The sequence below is a fragment of the Dipteris shenzhenensis genome, chromosome 4 (genome assembly GCF_047967505.1).
Source record: "Dipteris shenzhenensis isolate YYH24624 ecotype China chromosome 4, Dip_SZ_1.0, whole genome shotgun sequence".
NCBI lineage: Eukaryota > Viridiplantae > Streptophyta > Polypodiopsida > Gleicheniales > Dipteridaceae > Dipteris > Dipteris shenzhenensis.
The window spans coordinates 42,611,814-42,636,258 of NC_141599.1; the positions used below are offsets into that span (position 1 = coordinate 42,611,814).

Here is a 24,445-nt window from a genome sequence, read left to right on the forward strand (position 1 = left end):
ACTGAGACCAGGAAGTTGAAGAGCAGCCTCATACGATGCTAAAGCTACCACTGATTCAAAAACATACAAAACAGGAGGGAGAAGGAAGAATGGAGGGAAGAGTGAAAGGATACCCATTGAGCATGCATGAACCCAACGGCAACCCCTGGCAGCTGCACTTAGGGTATGTGTTCAGGACAGTTGGCCTCCTTAAGAACTGAATCAATAGCCAGAAGACTTGGTTCTCCAACGAATTGACATGTTTCCTTCCCTATATATCATCAAAAAGAAGTTTGAGACCCCCCTTTGCACAAGTGAAAGCTCTTCAACTTATCTCACCACTCTCCATGAGCGTTATATCACTTAGCAATTAATGAGAGATTTACCCTGAAGTTAAACAACAGATCTGCCATTTGTCACTGATTGAAGACGTACAATTTATAAGGATAGACAATATCAACTTTGCCCAGAGTCCTTTCCAAACATCATGCAGTGAAAGCACAACTTAACGATTCCTATTCTTGGAATAAATGCTTGATAATGAAGCAATTTAAAGATAGGTTAAGTTTCAAAATTGTCTTAATAAATATGTTATGGATTTCAGAGTACGATGACGGAGGACTAAAGAGATTTGGTTCATTCATGGCAATATACAGGTTATGTCACCCTGTGCAACAATTTGAAGGACAAAAGAACCGGACACATTGAAAACGTGATTCCTTGAGAATCACAAATGAAGGGGTTATCAACCTGCCACCGATCCATTAAATTCAGGTGGATTCCAGACTTTGAAACGAATCTTAGCCATGCCGAGCGCATTGCTACCCAAAAAATAAAGATTTTAAACGTCAAATGCTTTGCTTCCTCCATAATACTTGTTGCAAGCTAAGAGGACTTCAGGCTGACAATCAAGGTTAGGTAGCTAAGCAGGACTCAGTTACCAGACGGCATTGAAGAACATCTTAAAGTAGAATTTTGACAAATTCCTCGAAAAGAGAACTCATTTCACTTAATCATTTTGTATAAACTGACATTCATCGTAATGTCGATGTAATGTAATACTTTTTCCTTGCAGAATTTTACATGTATTAGCTGCGTCTTGCTTCAAATACTGCTTGTAACAACGTTTGACATTTATAAGACGAGTTCACATATCTTTTCAACCAGGTTAAATGGAATGTACAAAAAGAGCTCCACCCATGGGACAACTGTAATGAAACAGCAAATTCATATTGCAGCTTGTGCTGCAGAAAGCAATTCATTTGCACCAGTTGAATCTGCAAAGCTTGACAAAAGCATTCTGAGATTAGTGTGAAGGGATACGGAAACAAAATAGATTGTAGATTATCTACATCAAAGCAATTAACTCAAAACATACAGGAAAGTCTGGACAGTGGAATCTACCAGTAAGATATTTCTCTTTCCAAAAATTAGTGGCATACAGCTCAAACGTCAAGCCTGCAATTTCCTGGAAAACACCACGTACATTGGATCTGTCTTTCCTGGATTTGGGGAAATATCAACAGCCTGCAGTCAAAGAAAATCTGTTTTCATACATATACAGATCTTGAATCGTATTTTGTAATTCTTTCTAATGCTAAACTACTATTGGAACCCAAATCTTTTTCTATGATCAGCTAAGTACTGTCATCTATTTAAGCACCATGCTCACGCTTTGACCAAATTTTGTAATGTAAGGACTATGATTTGTATTATTTACTTCTCATCCCTTTGGTTGAGGAATCCATTCAATTCAGTTTCATCAAACATTAAAAGCCATATAAGGAAGTCTATAAAGAACAGAAGAAAACTAAAGGACATTACTACGCTAAGAAAACTACTTTTAATGCTTTAAAGCATTTGCTGTTTACAAGATCTCCTCTAGAAAATAGGAGAAGGATAGAAAATGCTCATTTAGCCATTGCTCCACCGAAATCTGCACACTAGAAAACTTGCATCTTGAAAAAAGTCCATATCATATGACTGAAATTCAATGACGCTAGTGACCTGAACATTGCCTGACAACCCTCAACCTGCACTTATACACTTTGTTGATACATAAGCTTTCAAGGAGAAATGAGGGTAATTCTCAAATGGACATCTCAACCTACCCAACCCCAATGCTTTTCTAGTCTATTAATAAGGCTCGCAAAAGGACTTCAAGAACAAGTCTAAAGAAATGCATCATAGACTTGAAATTAGCTATCCTAAGCCTACCACCTATCCAGGAGTCTCCATCATGAATTACCTTAATATTTGTATAAAATGGAATGCTAAACGAGTGTGTTATTGGATTTCAATATTATGATAATGGCCTCTAGTAAAGGACACATGTAGAACAATTTTCAAAACGTGAACTAATTCATACTGACTAGGTGCTAAATACAGCTGAGGGAGGCTATTTGGGGGATCCAACATCACAGAGCCTGCATCTAGGATCTTGCTCGTGGAAACAAATTACATAGGGAACGTTGATAAAATAGCCATGTCATCTAATTCCACCAATTCAAAGGACTCTGCATGATGTTTGGGCATTGTGCAATTGTAATCCAGCTACTCTTCCGCTCTTGGAAAACCAGGGTATGGTCTCATAAGTCTCTTGCCTTAAAGTTTATGGAGTTGATATCAACAGAGCACGAGCCATTGTTGCAAGCACCAACAACTGTCATGATAATCTCAAAGTGCCTGATGAACTGACAAGGCATGACTACTAGAGACTAAGGCTGGCCAAAAGTGCCTTCGTACATTTCAGTATATCAAGAATCCTCGAAAGATTATATTGGTTAGTCTGATCATGTTTATTGCATGCAGTTGAGATCAAAACCATGTAACTGGAGCCATGTTGGGTAAAGCTGGTTAAGGCATCTGTGCATTGCTGTTTTACAATATGCAGAGGAATGAATGAGTCTTGAATTTTTACACACCTTCCTTTCGGAGGAACACATGAAAGAAAGATCTTCAGTGTGAGTTTACCTGAGGTGGCTCAAAGCCACCCGAATAGTGAAAGTAAGCACCAACAATATAAACATGGTCCACATCCCCAGTTGCTGTCCAAACAGAGATGGCCTTGGTCCAAAAGCATCGATTTGAAAAGCTGCAAAGTTCACAAAGCCACATAAAAAGATAGCATAAAAGAAAAAGAAAAAAATCATTAAAAAAGCCATGCAGTAAAGACAATTTTAAAGAAAAGGATGTAGAATTTTACAAAAGCAGCTATGATTGAAGTGAGTATATTTGTTTTGTTGTGAGCATGTAGGCACAAACACCCACCAGACATCTCATGGAGGATCTTTCCCCCTACCTTAAGGATTCAGCGCCAACGCATGGGTGGACCTCATAGTACTGCGGGAAAATTCAGAGTTAATCTGAAATGGGTTTCTGATTTCCTATAAAATGTTTCATCATGTGCGAATGTGCCATGAAAAGGATGATATGTGTGTGCGTGTGTGTGCAGAAGTGCCATGTGTTTGTGCATGCATGCGCACACGTGCACCTATAGAGATATATAAACAAAAATAGAGGAGAAACACTGGTATGAAACAAATAAAGCAATCCAGTAAATTTTCTTACCCCCTAAGGGTAAGCTATGAATACAAACCATGATGGGCAGGCCACCCAAAGAAAGAGAATGATACTATTACAGAAAAGTTCTACTAGATGGTGATGATGTTTTGGCAGAAAAGAACGCTTGCAAGGAAGGAAGATATTTAAAGGTGTTATTAAGTTTTTAGACGGGTGCATCAAAAGCCAAGGCTTCCTATACAAAGAAGGCCTAGCTAGCACAAAAGCTAGCCACATGCTCAGCTTTAGTTGAAAGTATAAACAATGGTACTCTAAGATTCAAGGGAACATTAGCGGATTCTTGGCAAGTGAATAAGATCTCCCTTGGGGGTGGGGGCTCCCCATTGGACCCCGTATGGTTGTGTCCTGCTGAAACCTGTTAGCTTTTTTGGCAATTTCATTTCTTAAGAGTATCTACCTTAAGTGTGTTCTTTAATTATGACCATTAGTTACTGAAATTTAGAAGGATTTTCTATCAGGGTAATTCTCTAGGATGTAAAGGGATTAAGATTACCACAAGCGGTGACATTTGGCATCAAAGCATGGGTTCAATAAGTTTGTGAAGCGTGTGGATTATGCATACAGATAGCACTAAAACTTTCTGTTTTATAAGACTGGCTCGCTCTGGTGCCTTAGAATGAATTGCCCTCCTGCCTAGTGACACCCACTAAGAAAAATATGTGCATTCGGGTCATAGAAAGGCACTTTTATGTGAGATAGCAATATGCATGGACTACAAAGTACACACCACAAACAAGATTTTTCATAGCTATTCTCAAATAAATGAGAATTGTCTACGAGAGGAGAGGCTCAAAAATCTAATCATAGGTTCCAAAACTCAATCGAGGATAGGTGCTGTAAAGTCAAGAGAAAAGTACAATGTGTTGGGCATAGTGAGGACGGGGAACTATCTTCTACCTTGGTAAGGTGCAAATTATTTATTGTTCCGTACACCTTCACTGTTTTCTTCTATTGTCTCTTCTCTTCTTTAGAGATATGTTAGACTCAAGGTAGCATCTTGGCTGGATTTCCCAACCTATGCCAAGATCATAAGCTTTTGTATTCGGCTTATCACCCCCTTGTGGATGGAGTCTCTTCCCTTCTCCTTGCTCCTCCCTTCCATGCCTCCCATGTACACTCCCCTCGTAACTATGTGCATACTCTGCCTATTCTGACCCTTACGTTTCCCCAGTGTGTCACACCTCTCTCAAGAGACCCACCCTTACCTAGCACTCGCCCTTCCCCTCACAATACAATTCCAAGCCATCCGTGGCTTGGTGATGCTCCTACCCGCCTCACAATATTCTCTTCCTTACCTTGCACTTACTGCTCCGCTCACAACACTTTGCCAAGCTGCCATCCATGACTTAGTGACACCTCTCTCTTATCGTAAACTCTCTTCTCACCATTTCCCTCGCAACACTTTGCCAACTTGTCTATGGCCTAGCGAATCTCTTCGCCCTCTCAAAACACTTTCTTTCCCCTCTACTCATGTTCAGCGTCCACAACCCCTTTCCCACACGAGTACACACAATATCTCATAACACTTTCTTTCTCCTTCTATGCACACTCAGCTTCCATGATGCGCCCCCTCCCCTCCCCACCCTTGCTCCACTTCACTATGTTGCCCCTCTGTCATTCACCTTCTCTCAGCCCTACAACAAGCCCACCCTCTCTGCATTCTCCTCTTCCCATAGCTTGGCAACGCCTTCATCATGTGGAAATACTATAATATCGCCATCAAAAAGAAAACTCGTCAATTTTCCAAGATCCTTGGCTTTGTGAGAGCGAGCTCTACAATTGGTCCTATTTTTGAAGCCATTGCAGTCCAACACAGCTCACCATCCCAATATACCTAGATGAATCCAGGAACATTCCCAAACTCATCCTCTAAAAACACAACATAGTGCAATTTCAATCTCATGATAGTCACTCACAAGGTTGAAAACCATAAACTCCATCACACATAGCAGGGACTAGCTACTATGGAATCCCCACTGACGTCATCAGCGCCCAACAGTGGGGGTAGACCATAGTATAAAAACATGCTCTCACACATACAAATCCACACACCCACACATACTTGAGCATCCATTTATACAAAGTCTTTGTACTGAGTTTCTCTCGGCACTCCGAAGGTGAAGGGCAAACTCACCATCCCAATATTTAATGGGAGCCTCGCTGAATCACATTGAATGCTTAAACGTGACAGCCAAATTGGGAGAGCACAGCATCGCTATTTAAACCTTCATCAAGCAAACGACTTTTCCTCAAAGCCACAAAATCTAAGTAACACATTGTTGCACATGCAATCCTCACCTCCTTCACTCAAAAATGCCTTTTTGACTTCAGAAAGCACACTGCACAACAATCACCTGCTTTTGTGCACTCATCCAGACCTCCAAGCAGCTCCCTCGGCACGCAGATCATAATACCACGGTGGATAAGCATGGCAAGGGAAAGATGGACAATGATGAGCCCCCCTCAAAGAGTTCGAAGAAGCAAAAGCAACATAAACAACTGACGGAAATGGTAATCAACCCACCAGTTGAGTGGGATTTGATGCAAGAAGCCAACAATTGGCTTCTCACCAGTCACTCGGAAACTTTAAAGAGCTACCATGGACCATGGCATTTGACAAATCAAAGGCGAAGGAAGCCATCAACACCTATGACCCCAACACACATTCCTCATTTGTCAAGGGATGGAGCTCAAAGAAAGATGCAAAGGGTTAACAGAGGAAGCAAACATGTGGAAGAAGACAGCCGAACAAGCATTGCAAGAAACAACAGAGGAGCTACAGAAAACGAAGGCGCAAGTTTGGTCATTTAAAGGAAGTTCAAAAAGGGTCAAACAAGCAAAAAGTGACGCACCGGAATTTGAGAAAGAAACTGGACAAAGCCACAATCGGAAAACTAAACAAAGCTTCCTGGTTGGCTGGCTTGCCTTTGGGTTAAGCCTATGGGTTAAGTGCACTTATGTGATGGTGTTCTATGCTTAAAAGCCTTGTGAAGGCTCAGTGAATTGGGGCTGCATGCTCAGTTGCAGGGAAGGACTCCCAGATGCAACTTGTAATCATTTCACTGTGAAATATAAAGAAATACCGAAATGGGCGCCACAGTGTTTGGGACCAATCGGGTGCACTTGTCCATGTTTGTTAAGAAGGAGCATTCTAGCCTCCATCCCTTTTTCAGTGGTTTTGTTTGTGAACAAATGGGTAAATGCCAAATGGTGATCATGCAATGGTTAATGGTTGTGATATATGCTTTGTGAGCTGTAAATAAGTGCTGAAGTGATTAAAGGTTTAGTTCCACTGCCCTCTGAGTAATTAGAGGCCGGTTTCAGCAACAGAAAGCTCACACCTCATAACAGCAAGGCCTCCAGGCTTGAGCACACGCCTCATTTCTTTAAAAACTTCCAAAGGTTTTGCTAGGTAGTCAACACTAACCTGCAAAGATCCTGATAAAGTTAGAAAACATTTCAAGCATGAAACTATACCATTTCCCCATTCAAGAACATACTTCTCCTCTTACAACACATTTCAAAATACCAGCTAGAAATTATAATCATACTCATTGTGAGGGGGGGAAAGAGAGAGTGATGAATGGATGTATTTGGCGTACAGCATTTGTTATGACATCAAATGAATTGTCCTCGTAAGGAAGTACAGGGTTCTGATTAAGATCCTGGACAACGTAATCTGTCAGTACCTGCAAATCAGAGTTGAAGTCTTTCCTTACATCCATGCCATAAATCCTTGGACCTAAAATCACACGGTATTTAAAGCCCATGCCAAGCTCAAGCCCACATCCAAGCAATATCATAAAAACACTTTATAAATTCGATGACATTGTGGCATGCAACTACAGTTAAAGCATTCAGCTTATTTTGTAAATCAGTCATCTTTTCTTGCATCTGGACATCCTAAGAAAAAGTTGAGAACCTTTAGATTCTTGCCCTGCAAGAATTAATCGATGAGATGTGCTAACGACTTGTGAAGGTTGGATTTAATTCGAATGCAAAAATTAGAATATGTCGCTTAGAAGTGAACAAAGTCAACACTATTGCCTGTGGGTCTCATATGTGTGATAGGTGCATGAGATGGAGCCCTTCATCCCCCTCAGAGGTGAACAAGGGTATGCCAGTTTATACAAGGCGCACGTTAAAACAGCCTGCATGATGCACCCTAAGGCAGCCACTTTATTGGATGCTAAAAGTAGAATTGCAAACTCCACCTCTCCAACAAAAATAGAATCCCATAATACTTGGAAGCTCAAGATATTGCCCTCTCATACTTGTAATAGAATCCACAAGCGTGGTTTGCAATGCTCATGTGGCAATGCAGATCTAATACCACTCTCTGGCTTTGTTATGAAAATCTAGAAGTCCTTAGGATTTTTTGAGGGTATCGACATGCCAATAAGCACCCTAGAAGTTGATGAAATTCAAGTACACTGGTCTTGTAAAGGATTGGTGGTAAAACAACAACAAAACATGGTGGCATACATGGCTTATTCAACGCATGTTGGACCTATTGGAGAGTTAAAAAGGCACTTGTCCAGCGCCAGATTAAGTTGTGTTAACCAAGGTTTCTTCTTCATTCTATTTTTTCTTTTTTTCTTTTTTAGCATGGCTCATACATCAACACTTGTGGAGGTAGGTCCTCCATGAAACATCCCTTGAGAGATCTAGTGGTTGTGAGTAACAACCAAAGAACATCATATATGCACACACAACACAGATTCAACCTAGTTGACCCTTTGCCCAGAGTGGGATGGAACAACCTCATAGATTCTAAAAGGAGACCTCCAAAAACAAGAGGTCAACCAGGCATATGGGCCCAAAGCGCACATTTATCCTAGATGACCCAAAGTTCCTTACGTCAAGGGAGTCTCTCCCAAAGTTAATCAATAGCTTCATGGCTTGAGGGGTGTGCAGCACCAACATGGTGGATTGTGGAGGTAGGATTCCATGAAACACCCATTAAGGATATAGGGATGTCGAGTAGCAACTAGAGCAAATTGTAGCGTCCGAGCTGACCCAGGTCCCTTGACTCAATGGGGGTCAAGGCCCAGCACCAACCTCATGGGTTTTAGAGATAGTCCTTCATGAGACATCCATGAGAGGCACTATGTAAGACACCACATGGACCCGCAGCACACATTTGTCCTAGCTGACCCAAGTAAGGCCCTTTTCTCAAGAAAGTCTCGCTGGCATCTATGGCATAACGATATGTGTTGATCTCAAGACAGACAACGTGCAGCAATCATCAAGGAATGCAAGAAAGAGGGGCTGTGGACTGAAAGGAAGCTGCTATCTCCCAGAACCAGACTAAGGGCTTTTCTTTTACAACATGAACATGAGGTCAGATAATTCTACAGTCCAAAGGGATAGCTCTACTTGAAGTTAGTCATAACTGGTTCATCTCTCAAACACTGCTGTCATTGGAAAGCTTTAGGAGAAGTCCCTGCATATCGAGTAGCTACACCAATTTTGTTGCCTAGGTTTTGAGTGGTAATAGCTATTTCAATGTATTCTCTTTGCCAAATTAGAGTGCTTCAAGTGGCATATGGCACATTCGATCTGTAGCAGCAGTTTTTAACTAATATCCTGAGTAGCGGCATGTTACTCAGTATGTGTCAAGTGATACAAGGCGGTGCAAAGATCCCTTTTGCAGAACGTGTGGCAAGTTTTTGAAAGAAAAAGCAACACTATGTGATAGGCTTAGCAGTGAAGTGGTGCAGTTATATGGCAAGTCGTACAGTTGCATGGCAAAAATAACCTACTCTAATATATGTTCTAGCTCTGAGACAGAGCAGAGTTCTGTGTGATGAACAGGCTTTACCGGATTGCGCTTCAATTCTTCCTCATTCAGACCCAATCCTGCAATCCTTCCCTGCTTGTAATCCTTAGGGTAATGGCTTATCTGTGTAATCGCAACAAGGAAGTCAGACATAGTGTAGCATATCAGTTGAGCATTGTTTCATACAGTGAATAGGATAGTATTCCCTGTCTTTCCTATGAAAAGCTCCCTTCCGTTGCCTAACAATGGATAAAAACCTAGATTGGTGCCAACAACATCTTTTAGAAAACAAAAACCATGAGTACATACCCAGCTGCTGCACATATCAAGCAAAGCAACTCCTGGGCTATCGCTAGGTGGGAAAACAGAAGCATAGTACTTTGTTAGGGCCCGAATTGCGGGATCATCAATATGGGTCACAAATCGTGGAGAGCTATAAAAGAAAGTGTCTGCACTTCTGCAATAAAGAAAAAAAGCAATAGATTTCTGTAAGTTAAAGAAAACCTTGCATCTCCAGCTTCATAGCAAAATTCAGAAGGAAACAGGCAAGAGAGGAGAGCATGGGCATCGGAACTCCTATACTTCTCACGTACAAGCTTTCTTATTCCAACAATCCATATTTAAGTATGAATATCAACAAAAGAGACTCTAACGAATCATCCTGGTGGCAGATTATAAACAGAAAACTAAATTCAACATACACCTTCATGAAAACTACATAAATCATTTACCTACCATTCATGAAATGTAAAGCTTGCAAATTGCACGTTGTACATATTTCTTCGCGAAAATGAGATGACTTGGCAAAACACAAACCCTTCAGCTTATGCTCTGTTACATTATACTGTTCATGTAGCTTTTGACTGAGCAATACTAATGCAGAGAGAGACAGTCTCCTCGACCTATGCATGGACCATTTCAAAGATAAAACTCTTGCCGGTGCTGCTCAAAGTTGTTGGCAGATTAAACCTGGTAGGGGGGTTAGTCTACAATATTTGTATGCAACGTGGCACTTGTGCATGCAGTTAGCGACATAATAGTTTGATGAAAGGCAATTTCAAGGGCCGCTTCTCTTCAGGAAGCGAAGACGAGATGTTATAGGGATTTGGCAACCGTTTGTTGCTGTAGAAGGGCGGTTCAATGAAGGCCGGCCGACGTGTCTTCTTTTGGTTGCGGATATCTGCGTTTGGTTGTCAGCCGGTCGTGTCTGGAGCTGTGTTCTGTCCTGATTGATAGTTTTTCTCTTGCTGTAGCCAAGTATGTTGAGAACCAGAGAGAAGACTCTGTAAGAGTGACAAGCCACGTAGGGATGAGCTCAGCTTAGCATATAACAAATGTTTTGCATGTATCATATGATTTTGAGCGTACTTACATTTCTCGTTTGTTTGAGAGAGGGTGTTATTGTTATGAGATAGTGTTCGTCCATCTATAGTCAGTGTCTGTTTTCTAAGAATTCGTAGCAGAGGAGGTTTAGAGTCTAGTGAGTCTAGTCTACGAATTGTAGGATTTCAAATTGCAGTATAAAGTGTGCTATGAAGGTGTGGTACAAGATAGATAAGCTGTCATATGGTCAAACCTTTTTGTCACAAAGTTCAACGGGAAGAACTTCCCATCGGTGCATCTGTTTTTCATGGAAAAAGGCCTATGGGAATTGGTGTCTAATCAACTACAAAGGGAGTGAGAAGATACAAGATTGGGAGCAGAAGAACGAAAAAGCGATTTGGCATATTCCATCGAGTCCTAGGATCGGATTATTTTCATCGTGTCAATGTCAAAGGCTGCAGCGCAGAACTAGCTAATGATCGAGATGATCTTTGAGGCTAAACTGAACTGTTCGGGGTTGCACATGGGAGAAGGAGAAAATCTGTGTACGCACCTTAACCACATGCAATATATCAAGAAACAACTTCATGCCCTAGGTTTGAGGGTTGACGACGAGGATGCAAAGGCTATTTACTCTCAAGTCTAAATCCACACTATGCAAACTTGGTAACAATACTACGGGTAAGCTCAGAAAATCTAAAATTCAATGACATAATCTCAATGCTTTTGAGTGAAGAACGAGAGGCAGAAGCAATTATGCATAGAGGAGAACTAGCGTGTGCCGTGAAGGACAAAGGAACGCTAGTACTGTGGAAAAGCAAAGAGCAAAGGAAGTAAGAAGACGCTGATACGTGGAAGGGATGGACGTACAGCTAAATTTTGCTACAAGAAAGCGTACGATGCACAGTGCAAGGATTCCAAGGCATGCTTGGTAGAAGAATCACTGACGGACAACTTTGCAAGACTGATCGAAACTGGTTCGTTAGCAGAGGACGATGAATCTTCTTGCTGGTTTTGCTATTCGAGCATGAGAATTGTAACAATAGAGCCTTGCGTGGGTGCCTTAAGTTTTTGCAGTATGTCTTTGTTTTTATTTTCCTTTCTAAAGCTTGCTTTGGAGCCCTGTCCTATGTGCATGGCTCATCTGATCTGTTCAGTCTCCGGGTTTCTCCTACTTGGTTTAAGGGGGGATTGTTGGCAGACTAAACCTCGTAAGGGGTTCAGTGTAGAGTATTTGTGATGCAGCGTGGCACTTGTGCACGCAATTAGCTGCGTAATAGTTTGATGAAAGGGAATTTCAATTGCCTCTTCTCTTCAGGCAGTGAAGACGAGATGTTATAGGGATTTGGCAATAGCAGGGCGGTTCAATGAGAGTCAGTCGACAGGTCTTCTTCCAGTTGTGGTGATCTGCATTTGTTTATGATTAGCTTGTCGTGTCTGGAGCTGTGTCTCTCCTAGTTGATAGTTTTTGTTTTATATGATTGTGATCATGTTTTGAGCTTGCTTCCATTTCTGGTTCGTTCTGAGAGAGGGTGTGATTGTGATGAGATAGTGTTCGCGAATCGCCAGTTTACAGTCAATGTCTATTTTCTAAGAAAAGTTGACAATGCAAATGCAAATGCAATGTCAAATCTCATGGACAATGACATATACACTTATTTCCAGCTTGGTGTAAAACATTGCATTGCCTAACTATCAGCATATGTTTGGTTTGTTTTTTAGAAGACCATGAATGTCTACCTATGACGATCTGGAAGCAAGACCACAAAGGATTCCACCTGAATCACTATTCTAGGTTATATTTAACAACCAACCCCCTCTGTATGCTGCATGTGTGCACACACCATAGTTACCAAGGAATGTCGTTCCCCCTTCCTAGAACGAGGGAATGCCCTTCCTGGGTAAAAAGGGGCATGTGGAACGTAGCGAACATTCCATGGAGGCAGAGCAGGCCCTAGAACCCCAATGAACGTTTCTGGAATGCCATTCCTTGGCATTCCAAGATCTGGTATAGCGGTCTGCTGGCTGTTAAACAGCCCCAAAGTGCCATTTTGGCACTTTGTCTCACTCCTTTTCCTCACCCTGCATCCTTCACTCCCTATCCTCTCCATCTACCCTTCCACTCCACCCCTCCTCTCTAAGCTCACTCTCTGTTGTAACATGCAATAGTTAATGATCACGTAATTCTAGCGATACCTTCTTCAAACCTGATTGCACGGCGTCTTTGCGTATGCAACACGGAAAGGGGAGAGAGAGATAAGGGTTAAACGAATAGAGTCAACAACCAATTGGGTCCCTATACCCACTGAGGGTCCCCTCCCCCAATATAGGGGAGAATTTGCTTTAAACTTAGAGAACTTGAAATACACTCTAGAGTGCACAAAATGCAACTCTGAAGAGGACACTTGTGAACATGCAGAGCTAACCCAAAAGCCCTAAGAAACAGTTCCAGCCACAACCAAGGCCTCAATGCTGCCCACATTAACGTTGTAGACCACTGTGCGAGGCTAATGATGAGGCTAGTGCTGTCCACGGGCATACAGATTGACTGCATGAGTGAGATAGTCTGCCTTTTGTGAGGACTGAGAAAGCTGAGAGATGGAGCTGACAATCTGAGAGATGAGCTGGGTGAAAGCTGAGATGAGAGCTGAAAGGTAAACTGAAAGAGCTACGAAAGAAACAGAGCTGATGAGACAGAACACCCAAACCCTCCGCCGTTTGCTGGCCAAACCCTGGCTGAAGTGCTGCAGGAAGACCTCTCCTTGAATCGTGATCTGGTACGGCTGTTTTGCCGCTGCTGTACGGCAATCTCTAGAGTGGGCAGGTGCTGCACAAGAGGCTAGAGCTGAGGCTGGAAGCAGGGGACTGAAAGGGGCTGAAAGGGGGCCCGTGTGTTGGACCCAGTGATTGAGACCACGGTTTCCAAAACCGTTTGTCCCATTGCGTTCCGGACGCCCAAAAACCCCTACCTATCAGTTCTTGCATGATTCGGTGTAGTATTTTCAGAGTTATAGATCTTTGTGTATTCGATTTCGTCTCTCTGTTATGCATTTTTTTCATTCTAAGGTTTTGAAACCTTAGCTTTATGCCACATGGCAGTGGATAAGTGTTGACTCCCATTTCTCACTCATCGGTTGGGATTTTGGAGTTCTGGCAGAAGAGAGATATTTGCAAATTTTCTTGCTGAGTCCGATTATGCAATGGCACCCATGTTTTGAGGCATCTCAGGTTCTATTTTCAGTAGCGGTCATTATCGTGGGACTATGATTTCTTGAGCATATCTCATGCAGATCACTCTCGTTGCAGACAGTGTGCGCTCATTCGTGGTATGCATTGGGTTGCAGTGGATGATTTATAGGCCATTTGGATGCATTACGGTCCTTATTGGATGCATTGATAGGCCCAAATTGCCTTGTGGGATGCTATTTTTATGGACGCTTTGCACATGGATGCTATTTTATGCTGAGGGACAGCTTTGACACATTGCAGGTGATGCAATGATAGTGCTATGCTCTCTTGGATGAGATATTATTGATGCATATGCCAATGGATGATGTTTATGCTTGAGTCATTTGGCACTTATTGGCATTTTCTTTTGGGCCATATTTGCTCATATGGATGCATAGTATAGGGCTCCCCAACCAACTGACTCGCCAGCCAAATAGGCCAAGCTGCAGGTCAGTTGGTTGGCTGGGTTGGCTGGCTGGTAGGGCCTGCTAAAAGCTGCCCTACTGGCTCCCTACAGGCCAACTTTGGGACGGCTAATGCTGCCTATAAAAGGCATCTCTACCAGCCCCTCTTTTACACAAATGTGCTGCCCTTGGGGGTGCCTTTGGGGCTCCTATCATGGGCTGCATCTAATATAACTAATCCTAAGAAGGAAACACTCTATCCTACTATGTTCTCCAGTGGGTACGAATGAACATGGACTTGCCCTAAGGTTGAGAGACTGACCTACATAGCTCGTACCTGACTGTCCTTGGACTAAGGCTCACAAAGGGGTCACGGCATACGACAAAATCACCTGATGGTAACCCCCAAGTGCAGGGGTGCATGTGACATTCCCCCTTTCTTAACTTGGTGGTAAACATAACAATTGTCATAAGTTGACTGCACAAGAACTAGTAGGATATGGAGCTGCTCGGTGAGCTCCCCTCTCCGCCCGTGGCAGCCTGACTGCCCCGCTGCCCACTGCTGCTCCTCGCCGCCCTTCTGCCTTGCATCTCCTCCGCCCCCGCTCCGCCTTGCCTTCTCCCCGCCATCGCGCTGCTCCTCCGTCCCTCGCAGCTCCTCCCGCCCCTCGCAGCTACTCCGCCCCCACTCTGCCCTTCCTTCTCCCCGCCAACTCGCCTCCCCGCCTTCTTTCTCCTCGCACCTCCCTCTGATTCCCTGCCTCCCCCGCCAGCGCGCCTTCCCCCCTGCCATTCCACCTCCCCCTCCATATTATCCCCTCCGCTTCCTCCGCCTCTCCCACCTTCTCAGCCCCTCTTCCTCCCCGCAGCCTCTCCTCCCCCGCCTTCCTTCCACTCCTCCACTCCCTCCTCCTCTCCTTCTCTCCTTCTTTCCTTCCCCTTCTCCCTTCTACCTTCCCTTCCGCCCTCTCCACATCTCTCCTCTGCCTCTTCGCCTCGCTTGTTAAGGTGAAAGAAAATCTTGGTGGTGACCCTTGGTCTGGCCAGAGGGTCTCTATTGCGGCACCCTCGACTCCCACAACCGTTAAGGTTCTTCTTTCCCCAGCTGACAAGCAACAGGTACAGCAGGCAGTTCAGTCCCTCCAGGACAAGGCGCTCATGGGCAGATTTGTGGGCCTCACGCCTACACGGAGACAGGTGCAAGAGTGGATCCAAGCGAGCTTGACATTAGAGGGCGACCACATCCAGGAGGTCACCATCTATGAAAGAGGTGTTTTCCTCATCCAGCTGAGCTCCCCTGACACTGCCTCAACATGCATAGATCACACCACAATAAAGCATAAAGGTATCAATACACATTTACTAAAACATACCTGTGCACTCCCCATATCCAAGATAGTCATGCATGGTCCACATCAAAATTCCCCTAATGAAAATGTCTGGGGCCTGCCTTGGGGCTCTAGAAATATCAAAGACATGTATGCCCCTCCATAGGGTCTCTAGCTCCTTGATCAAGGGTGCCATGTACATGACCATATTTTTAGCCTTGTACTTCCCGGCACAAGTAGGGCAAGCATGAGGTGTCCCTTCTTTATTGTAGTTCAACAAGACTATGGGCCATGTCAACCAAGATGTCAAGCGTAACCCAAAAGGGTTCACACCATCCATTGCGAGCCTGAGATGTAAATTGTGTGGCTCGGGTTGTGGGTCATGTGAGATGTTACTGAGTGCTAGTCAATGTATTGCTTCAACCACTATACATGAAAGACATTGCGCATTAGTCCATGGAGACGTGGTTGATCTTCTTAATGATCGAGAAGGGTCCAAAGCTCCTAAAGGATAGCTTGGGGCATCGCTTGCCCACCTGTTTCAACCTTTGCTTGATAATTCGTAAATAAAACCCATTCCCCTTCCTTGAAGGTGACATCTGGACGGGACTTGTTGGCCTAGAGTGTGTATGCTGCTGCTTGTGCTTTGGCTAGACGGTCTTTGACCGACTCCATAATCTCTGCCATGCTTTGTATGGTTTTATTAGCTTCGAAGATGGAGAATGAAAACCTCTTGCCGAACACTTCTTCGTATCGTGTACGACCAATACTAGACGAATAAGTATCATTAAGAATGCCCTGAACTAGAGGAAGAAAATGCTTCCGCTTCGACTATAAATCATGGCAATATTCCTTAGCACGTTGAACGCCAACTAATTGTATATTTCTGTCTGTACGTCTATCTACGGATGAAATGCGCTGAACATATGTAGGTTGGTGCCAAAGGTATCAAAAAGGAGCCCCCAAAAATCAAAGATGAACATCAAATCCTATTGATTGGTTGTTTGTTTACAAGAAATAGGCATCAAAACTTACTAAAGCAATCAATAAAAGTTAAGCACTGAGTGTTGTGCGTACCTACTAATGCCGGAAGGGGCCCCACAAATCCATAGCTATGTCTTGGAAATGATCTTTTGGGATAGGCAATAGCATAAGCAAACCAGGCACCTTCTTGAGGGCATTTTTACCTTTTGATAGATATGACAGCTATAAACATCCTTCCGCATCTTGGGCCAATAAAAGTAGTGTTCTAACTTCTCCAATGTACTGTTGATGCCTCGATGGCCACTTGCGATGGAGAAGTGCCTATCATTTGTCTTTAAGCACACATAATCTGTTTTTGTAGAAAGCCACCCATCTTGAACTGAATAATGGTCGGGAGCGAGAGTGATGGCTGACTAAAATTGAATGTTGAACTCTGTTGTATCCCAAGACTGTGCCTTCATACTATCAAGGTCCTTTTCATTGTATCTCTAGCACAGTGGCCCCTTGAAGTGTTTGGATGGAGGTTTTCCAACTGAGAGCATCGGTGACAGGGTTGCACTTGCCAAGGACATAATCGTACTCCTAAACTGTTGAAATATCTGACTCCATCTAGATTGCCAGTCTCTCTACTACGAGCTTGGCATTGTTTGAAGCCAATTCAGAGCTTGGTGATCTATCTTCACCGTGTAAATCCTTTCATAAAGGAAAGGCTACCAGTGCTTCAATGCCTGAATAACTCCGAGCAATTCTCTGTCATATACGGAATAATTTTTCTCTGTCATACACAGAATAAGCCACAGGTCTATCTTCCTATTGTAATATTGCCATGGGGGCCACATTGCTTGCATCTATGATGACTAGGAAAGGATCATCCCATGATACAATCTTCATAACTAGAGCTGTGGCAGCCAACCACCGTTATAAGTCATGGAAGGCTTTAAAAGTTGCGCCGATGATTGAAACCTTCCGCCGTCATGTTTTCACCCCTTTCAATAAATCTGTTAAAGGTGCTGCAGTTGTCGAGAATCCGGCCATGTGAGAGCTATAGGCCTGGTAAAGGCCAACGAAAGAGCGGATCTCTTGAGCCGTCGTTGAGACAGCCCAGCTTGTGATGGCCTAAACCCTTTCTGGGTCCAAGCGGATGCCATCTGCACTTATGATATGGCCCATATACTGAATCTCCATCTGCTCAAATTTAGTCTTTTTAGCATTGAGGTAGGACTTAATTGTCTTGCAGGCATTCTACACATCTTTTAATTGCTTCTCCGCTATAGCTGAAAATTTGAGGATATCATCCACTAAGATAAATAAACACTCCTATGTACTATGCAAATACCCACGGCATGATTTTGTTAAACGTTGGCTCTGCATTCTTGAGACCAAATGGCATGATCACGAACTCGTACTGAGATATGTCAACGTTGAAAATACAGACCTGATGGTAGCCACTCTTGAGGTCTATCTTGGAAAAGTACTTTGCACCGTTGAGTCCCTCCAAAATGTACTCAATGCGGTGCATCGGGAACTTATTGTTGCTGACTGTGAGTTTATTGAGTGTCCTATAGTCAACACACAAGCGTACTGACTTAAACTTTTTCTGTACAAAAAGTATGGGGCTGCGAACTGTGATGAAATGGTTGAATAACCCCAGTTCGTAGCAACTGAGACAACTGTTGTTCTAACTCCCCTCCATAGATTTAACCAGTCGATAAGGAAACTTACTTGGCGGGGTGGAGTTCGGAATCAAGTCAATCTGATGGTCCTCCAGTCTATGGGATGGAAGCTGAGATCTTGCCTAATGTTGCCACCACGAAACCGCCTCACTGATGAGATGAGGGGCTGCAAGATTGACTTTGTCTTGTTCATCCTAAACTATTGCTAACGGAAATGACCGAAAAATTGATGGCTAAACTGCAAGATAGCTAAGTGGTCACACTTACCATCATATTTGATGAAGTTTGGAGCGGACTGGGTGAGGGGAGTGATCTTAGCTGATATCGAGGCTGTTGGGGTTGTGGGAACTGATGCGCTCATGCTAGCCTGCATAGCTGAAGCAGCATTGCCTCTCGGTCTAGTCTATGTTGCTTTTTGACCTGGGCCCTCAATGGCCTCTTCATGCTTGCTATCCTCTCACATCAATAAGCGATTTACAAAATCTAAGTTTCCCTTGATTGCATCAGGTCACTCCCTCCTTTTCTTCAAGGTGCTTCTTTGTGTCATCCAACTCTCATCTTTTTCTTTCAGCTGACAAGAATTTTCGGCCAACTAGGACAAGAGAGTCAATTTTGTTCCCTAAGCTTCTCCATCATTTCTTGAGTGCTTAGCGGAATCATAGCTTCTGGGTGTTTTTGTCTTCATGGAAGTCGGACTCATCGTATTCTGCTCTCCTGTCCTGATCCATGGCACTTGGATGTGTGATGTTTTCCGATCCCAACAACCATGCACTCGCAGTAGTCAAACTGGATTATAGATTGAAGCTCTAATACCAATGTAACATGTAACGGTTAATAATCACTTAATTCGCAACAAGACCTCCTTTAAATTTTATTGCAAGATGTCTTTGCATATGCACCACAGAGAGGGGAGAGAGAGCTAAAGGTTAGAGAAATTGAGTTGACAACCGTCTGGGCCCTTGTACCCACTGACGGCCCCCTCTCCTAATATAAGGGAGAATTTACTTTAAACTTGGAGAACTTGAAGTACAAAAGACACTCCTCTAGAGCGCACGGAATGCAACTCTGAAGAGGACACTTATGAAAAGGAAAGCTGACCCAAAAACCTGAGAAACAGTTCCACCCACAACCAAGGCCTCAATGCTGCCCACACTGACATTGTAGACCACTGTGCGAGGCTAATTATGAGGCTAGTGCTGTCCACAGGCATGCAGATTTACTACATGACTGAGAGAGATGAACTGCGAGATGTAAGGACTCAGAGAGCTGAGAGATGGAGCTGAGAATCTGAGAGAGGAGCTGAGTGAAAGCTGAGAGATGAGAGCTGCAAGGTAAACTAAAAGAGCTACAAAAGAAACGGAGAAGAGCTGACGCAAACCTCCAACATCGAGGCCAAACCTTGGCTGAAGTGCTGCAGGAAGACATCTCCTTGAGTCGCGATCTGGCATGGCTCTTTTGCTCCTGCGGTACAGCAATCTCTGAAGCGGGCAGCTGCACAAGGGACTGAGGTGAGGCAGGAAGCAGGCAGCTGAATGGGGCTGAAGGGGGGCCAAGAGCCCCTTATATAGGGCTCCCAACCCAACCAACTGGCCAGCCAAATAGGCCGACCGTCAGGTTGATTGGTTGGCTGGTTGGCTGACTGGTAGGGCCTGCTAAAATCAGGCCCTACTGGCCGACTTTGGGGCAGCTGAGGCTGCCTATAAAAGGTGCCTCCACCAGCCCCTCTTTTACACACCTTGGGGGACCCTTTGGGGCTCCTATCATGGGCTGCATTTACTCTAACTAATCCTAAGAAGGAAACACTCTATCCTACTGAGTTCTCCAATGGGTACCAGTGAACATGGACTTCACCTAGAGCTCAGAGACTGACCTACGTAGCTACTGTCCTTGGACTTGGGCTCACAAAGGGGTCACCGCATATGACAAAACCATCTATACAGCGAGTGTGTCACAATGCACCCAAGTGTAGGGGTGCATGCATCTGCACAAGCTAAAACGCAAAGAGAATTGCAATTATCAAAGCTGCATGTGTGTTGAGTAGCGGCAATGCTCTGCATGTAGTAAATTGAGTCTGCGGGCATATTTGATAGATCTGATAGAATAGGCGTAGCTAAAACACTCTTTGAAATCCACCTAGACATGTTTTCAGATTTCCAGTTCTATGTTCTAGAGAGAAAAGCCTTAATCTAGTGAGAGAGTGCACTAAAGTCAGCTAGAGTATGTCAAACTTTTTGCGGAGCTAGCATAACAACTTTCTCATCGTATCTGCAAATTGACTTCTGTCAGTTGGAGGATCCATTTTGCATTGATATCTGGGATTTCCCTTCCGAGAGTTTTGTGAGGTTAGAGAGAGGACTGCCTTGAACAAAAGGCATCACTAGTTGTATGGAAGCAATGATATACACCAGAGCTTGCCCATTGTCTACTTTGTTAGTCCTGCAATGCTCTTCTATGGGTAGTCGCATTGCCAATAGGATGGTGAGCTGTGTGTTTTTGCTGTAAAGATAAGCACATGGACTCAGCCTTGTTTGACTTTACTCCATGATCATTGTGTGCAGCTAGCCAGCCGTTGGGGAGGCGGAGGCCTTATCCTCGGTGACAAGCGGGGGAGTGATGGAAGTGCTGGTGTGTTTTTTTCGTACAAACTTTATCTCATTGTAATAGTTTCCGCTGACTGGGACCGGCAGCCCACGCTGTCATCCAGCAGAAGCGGCAGTTGGCTTCTGCTTTAAAGGGGAAGGAAACATGGTTGCAGATGCCTTGTCCATGCAAGTTATCTAAAGTCTCATTGAGGCTAGCATGACTAAGTACATGGCTTCTTTAAGAGTACATGCAGAAACTAAGGGCAGCTATTTAATAGATTGTATAAGCCTCTAGCCAGTTTCAGTCACCAAATTGGGTAGTTATAGGCACTGTTTTGTTATAGCTGGTTAATTGGGTAGACAGCTCAATTTAAAAGGGGTCTTTGACTGGTGATTTGCTGAACCAGCTTGCCATGAACTTGCTTCAATATGCTGTAATGAATGTAAAATTGCAAAGTAAAATTGCATAGCGCAGTGTGCATACTCATCATAGCGCTGAAAGTCCTCCTTCTTGAAAGGAAATTGCTCTGGCCAATTCACATTCTTCAAAATCTGCACCACAGCAGATAATCAGTTTAATTCCTTGGCAAGCGTCTACGGAATGAAAATTGTAAGTCCGAAGCAATATTGTTTTGTCAATGCTTATTCTAGATAACGTCTGCACACTCGGTATCAGTCGGTTCACACTGTCCTACTGTATAGTCCAATTCTTGAGCAACAAGGTACGCTTCTTAAGAGTGAGGTTGCTAGGCTGACTGCAATAGCCAAGCTTCTGCACGCCGAGGACATTACTACGCCTAGAGGCGATAATGCCTTGAGTCCCATCGCAAAAAAGCGTCTCGCAGATCCTTTGCAGAAAAGTCCATGTTATATGGCCCTGGAGTACCTGGCTTGGAGGGAGCTTTCCAACTCCAACCCGTGGTGCACACAGAAGGCTCGTGCAAGGGATGCTATTGTCTACAATTAGAAAGAATTCCAACCCGCCGTGCACACATGATTAAAAAATGGCTCTCGCAAGGTATGCTATTCTCTCCGTCATTATTATAAGGAAGTCACGCCAGTTCGCTTCTCTGCACCTTAGATCGACATATGGTTGCTTTAGTCTGGCAATCATTGAATCACTATGTTCGCCTGCTTTAGTCTGGCGATCATTGCATAGATGGCGAAGAGCAGATTTAATTTAAGATTTTCTCGTCCTCAAGTGTTCATGGCGACTCCCGAGTGTTATAGGTGGTATTGCATCCCATTCACCGAAAGCCAAATTACGACTGATTGTTACAAGGAACGGTGCAAGTCTAAGAAAATTTCCGAAAGTTTGAGAACTGGCTAGAAGGCTTAAAAATTGCACCTGTTCGGCCTCGGATACCCTCGACCTCGCAGAGGCGGAAAAAGAGGAGGTTCCTGCGCTAAGCATCAGGCTTTGAAAAACAACAGCGCTCAACAAGAACCTACGGGAGCTAGGAGAGCGGTGTAAGGGAAGAGAAAGTGAGGAAGACGATCCGAGGCCTATGCAGCTCTTCTTATTGGTAGTCTGAGAGGTGAATGCTGAAGGAGGGAAGCAATGGCGCAGAGAGACAAGAGGGCAAACTGCAATAGAAAGTGCCATTCACTCCGCGCGATTCTTGATCCTCTTTTCAAACTCTGTTTTGATCGATCAATCTGGCCCTGTTCTTTGCGGAAGCCGACAAGTCAAGGGCACAGTGCGAGGGAGCATAAAGGAAGAGACAGAATCAATCTGCAAAATCCAAAAAAAGTGCAAGCATTGGAATCCGCGAGGTTGGGAAAGATGCCGCAAATTCAAATGTCTGTTTGAAGCGTGGGAGCAAAACGAAAAGCAGCAATTGATGATAAGGGCAGAGGAAGAACGAGAGAGTGCAGAGCATGCGAGCCGCCATAGCCAATCTTCTGAAGCTTTCACTAGTTCATCATCTTCTTCTTCATCATCTTATTAGCTTCACTGCTTGCTTCATCTTGTGATCGATTTTCTTTTTGAGTTCTCATGGACCGGGAAAGTGCCACGTGTACCACCTTCAACTATCAACAAATTCTTTTTTATTACATGGACACTATCTCCTTACATTGAGCAGCTCAATTGAGCATAGAACCAAAATCTCAAGCTCACCAGTGTTCACAACATCATCAAAGGCTCCGGTCGCTTGTAACAGGATCTCGGCCGTCGGATCAAAAATTTTGAGGAATGGGAATCTCCAAACTGCTTAAAGGCTCCGCTGTTCCTCAAACCTCCACATAGAGGCAACATCTCAGCAAATGTCAAGCTCACTAGATTCACACTCTTCACGCTCGCCTCTCTTCTCCTTTTTGGCCTGCCATATATGGAGGCCTTAGTAAAGCCGATGGGCATCTGAAAACCTCATTTTTTTTAGGGATTCCAGTCGCATGGAGCCACACCAACGCTTCAAATCCTCTCTCTCTCTCTCTCTCTCTCTCTCTCTCTCTCAGCTTTCTGCCGATTGTTTCTCCCCTTTCTCTCCTTCTCTCTTCTTCTTCTTCTTCTTCTTCTTCTCTCTCTCAGCTTCCAAGGCACGCCTTTTGAATGTATTCAACTTTTTTTTTTTTTAAAGCCCACCGGCTTAAGTCGGTGATGTGCATTCATGACATTGTCCTTGTTGCTCCAATGTGTTTTCATCAATCTCTTAATATTTGTTTTTTGGCTTGCCCCTTGGGTAGCCTTAGCAACAACGATGCAATTTGGGCAAAGTAGAAATTAGGCATTTTTTGAATTTTTGGAAGTGCATTTTTTCTATTGGACAATATGTTCATATGTGGCCATTGGACTTGAATGCATACTTTCAAGTGGTTGATTCTCTCTCTCTCTCTCTCTCTCTCCCCTAGGCAAATGTATCAACTGTTTTAGTCTCATAAGCCGTTTGGCCTTTTAGAGACGTTAATATCTATCTATCTATCTATCTATCTCCTCAAGTCTTCCGACACACCATCTCCACCTTTTCTCCCTCCCTCCCCCCAACACCCCCCCCCCCCCCATCTCTCTCTCTCTCTCTCTCTCTCTCTCTCTCTCTCTCTCTCTCTCTCTCCCCTTTATCTCATGGAGTCTTCCTCCACACCATTTCGAGTGGATTCCTTTTTGTTTGCTTTTTTTAATCTTGGGCAGGCCTTATGAATGATTAAATATCATTCACCTTGTTAAACCATGTAGTATTAGGCTCGGTTCAAACAACCAACTTAGCCACACCCAACCTTGTCCGCTCAAAAAGCACAATTAAAGTAACATCCACAACCTATAGTGGTCAAATGAAGCAGCACCCAACTATACATTTTTGGCAATCAAGTGAAAAAAGCAACAGCAAGAGTTGAACAAGTGAAAGAAGCAATAGCAAGAGCAAAAGCTGATTGAAAGCTGAAGCTAAAAAGCTAATTAAAGTGCAAACAAAGCTAGTAGGTAATTAAGCATAAAGCAAATAGAAAGCATTTGCTTTAGAGCATGGCTCTATAAAACAATGACCAATCTAACAATTTGCATAGGATGTTATACCAATTGAAAGAAGCAAGCTGAAACCTAAAAAGCTAATTGAGGTACAAACAAAGCTAGCAGGTAATTAAG

The 24,445-nt window shown here is 43.7% G+C and overlaps 1 protein-coding gene across 4 annotated transcripts; it reads right to left on the reverse strand.

The window, feature by feature from the left end:
• Window positions 1-738: 738 nt before the first annotated feature.
• On the reverse strand, window positions 739-22,810 carry LOC147902894 (S-adenosyl-L-methionine-dependent methyltransferases superfamily protein). Of its 4 annotated transcripts, none has more exons than XM_087373324.1 (10): window positions 22,732-22,810; window positions 22,214-22,600; window positions 21,350-21,417; window positions 9,653-9,800; window positions 9,386-9,466; window positions 7,164-7,226; window positions 6,903-6,988; window positions 2,953-3,073; window positions 1,384-1,506; window positions 739-1,264 (listed from the first exon to the last, which is right to left on the reverse strand). In XM_087373324.1, exons 2-9 carry the CDS (start codon window positions 22,469-22,471, stop codon window positions 1,432-1,434), a joined length of 900 nt encoding a protein of 299 aa, XP_087229450.1. In that variant the 5' UTR covers window positions 22,472-22,600; window positions 22,732-22,810; the 3' UTR covers window positions 739-1,264; window positions 1,384-1,431. The 4 variants fall into 4 exon arrangements, with proteins under 4 accessions (XP_087229450.1, XP_087229447.1, XP_087229449.1 ...); XM_087373321.1 differs by having other exon boundaries at window positions 741-1,264; window positions 7,164-7,250; XM_087373323.1 differs by having other exon boundaries at window positions 742-1,223; window positions 7,164-7,250.
• Between the last annotated feature and the right edge of the window lie 1,635 nt (window positions 22,811-24,445).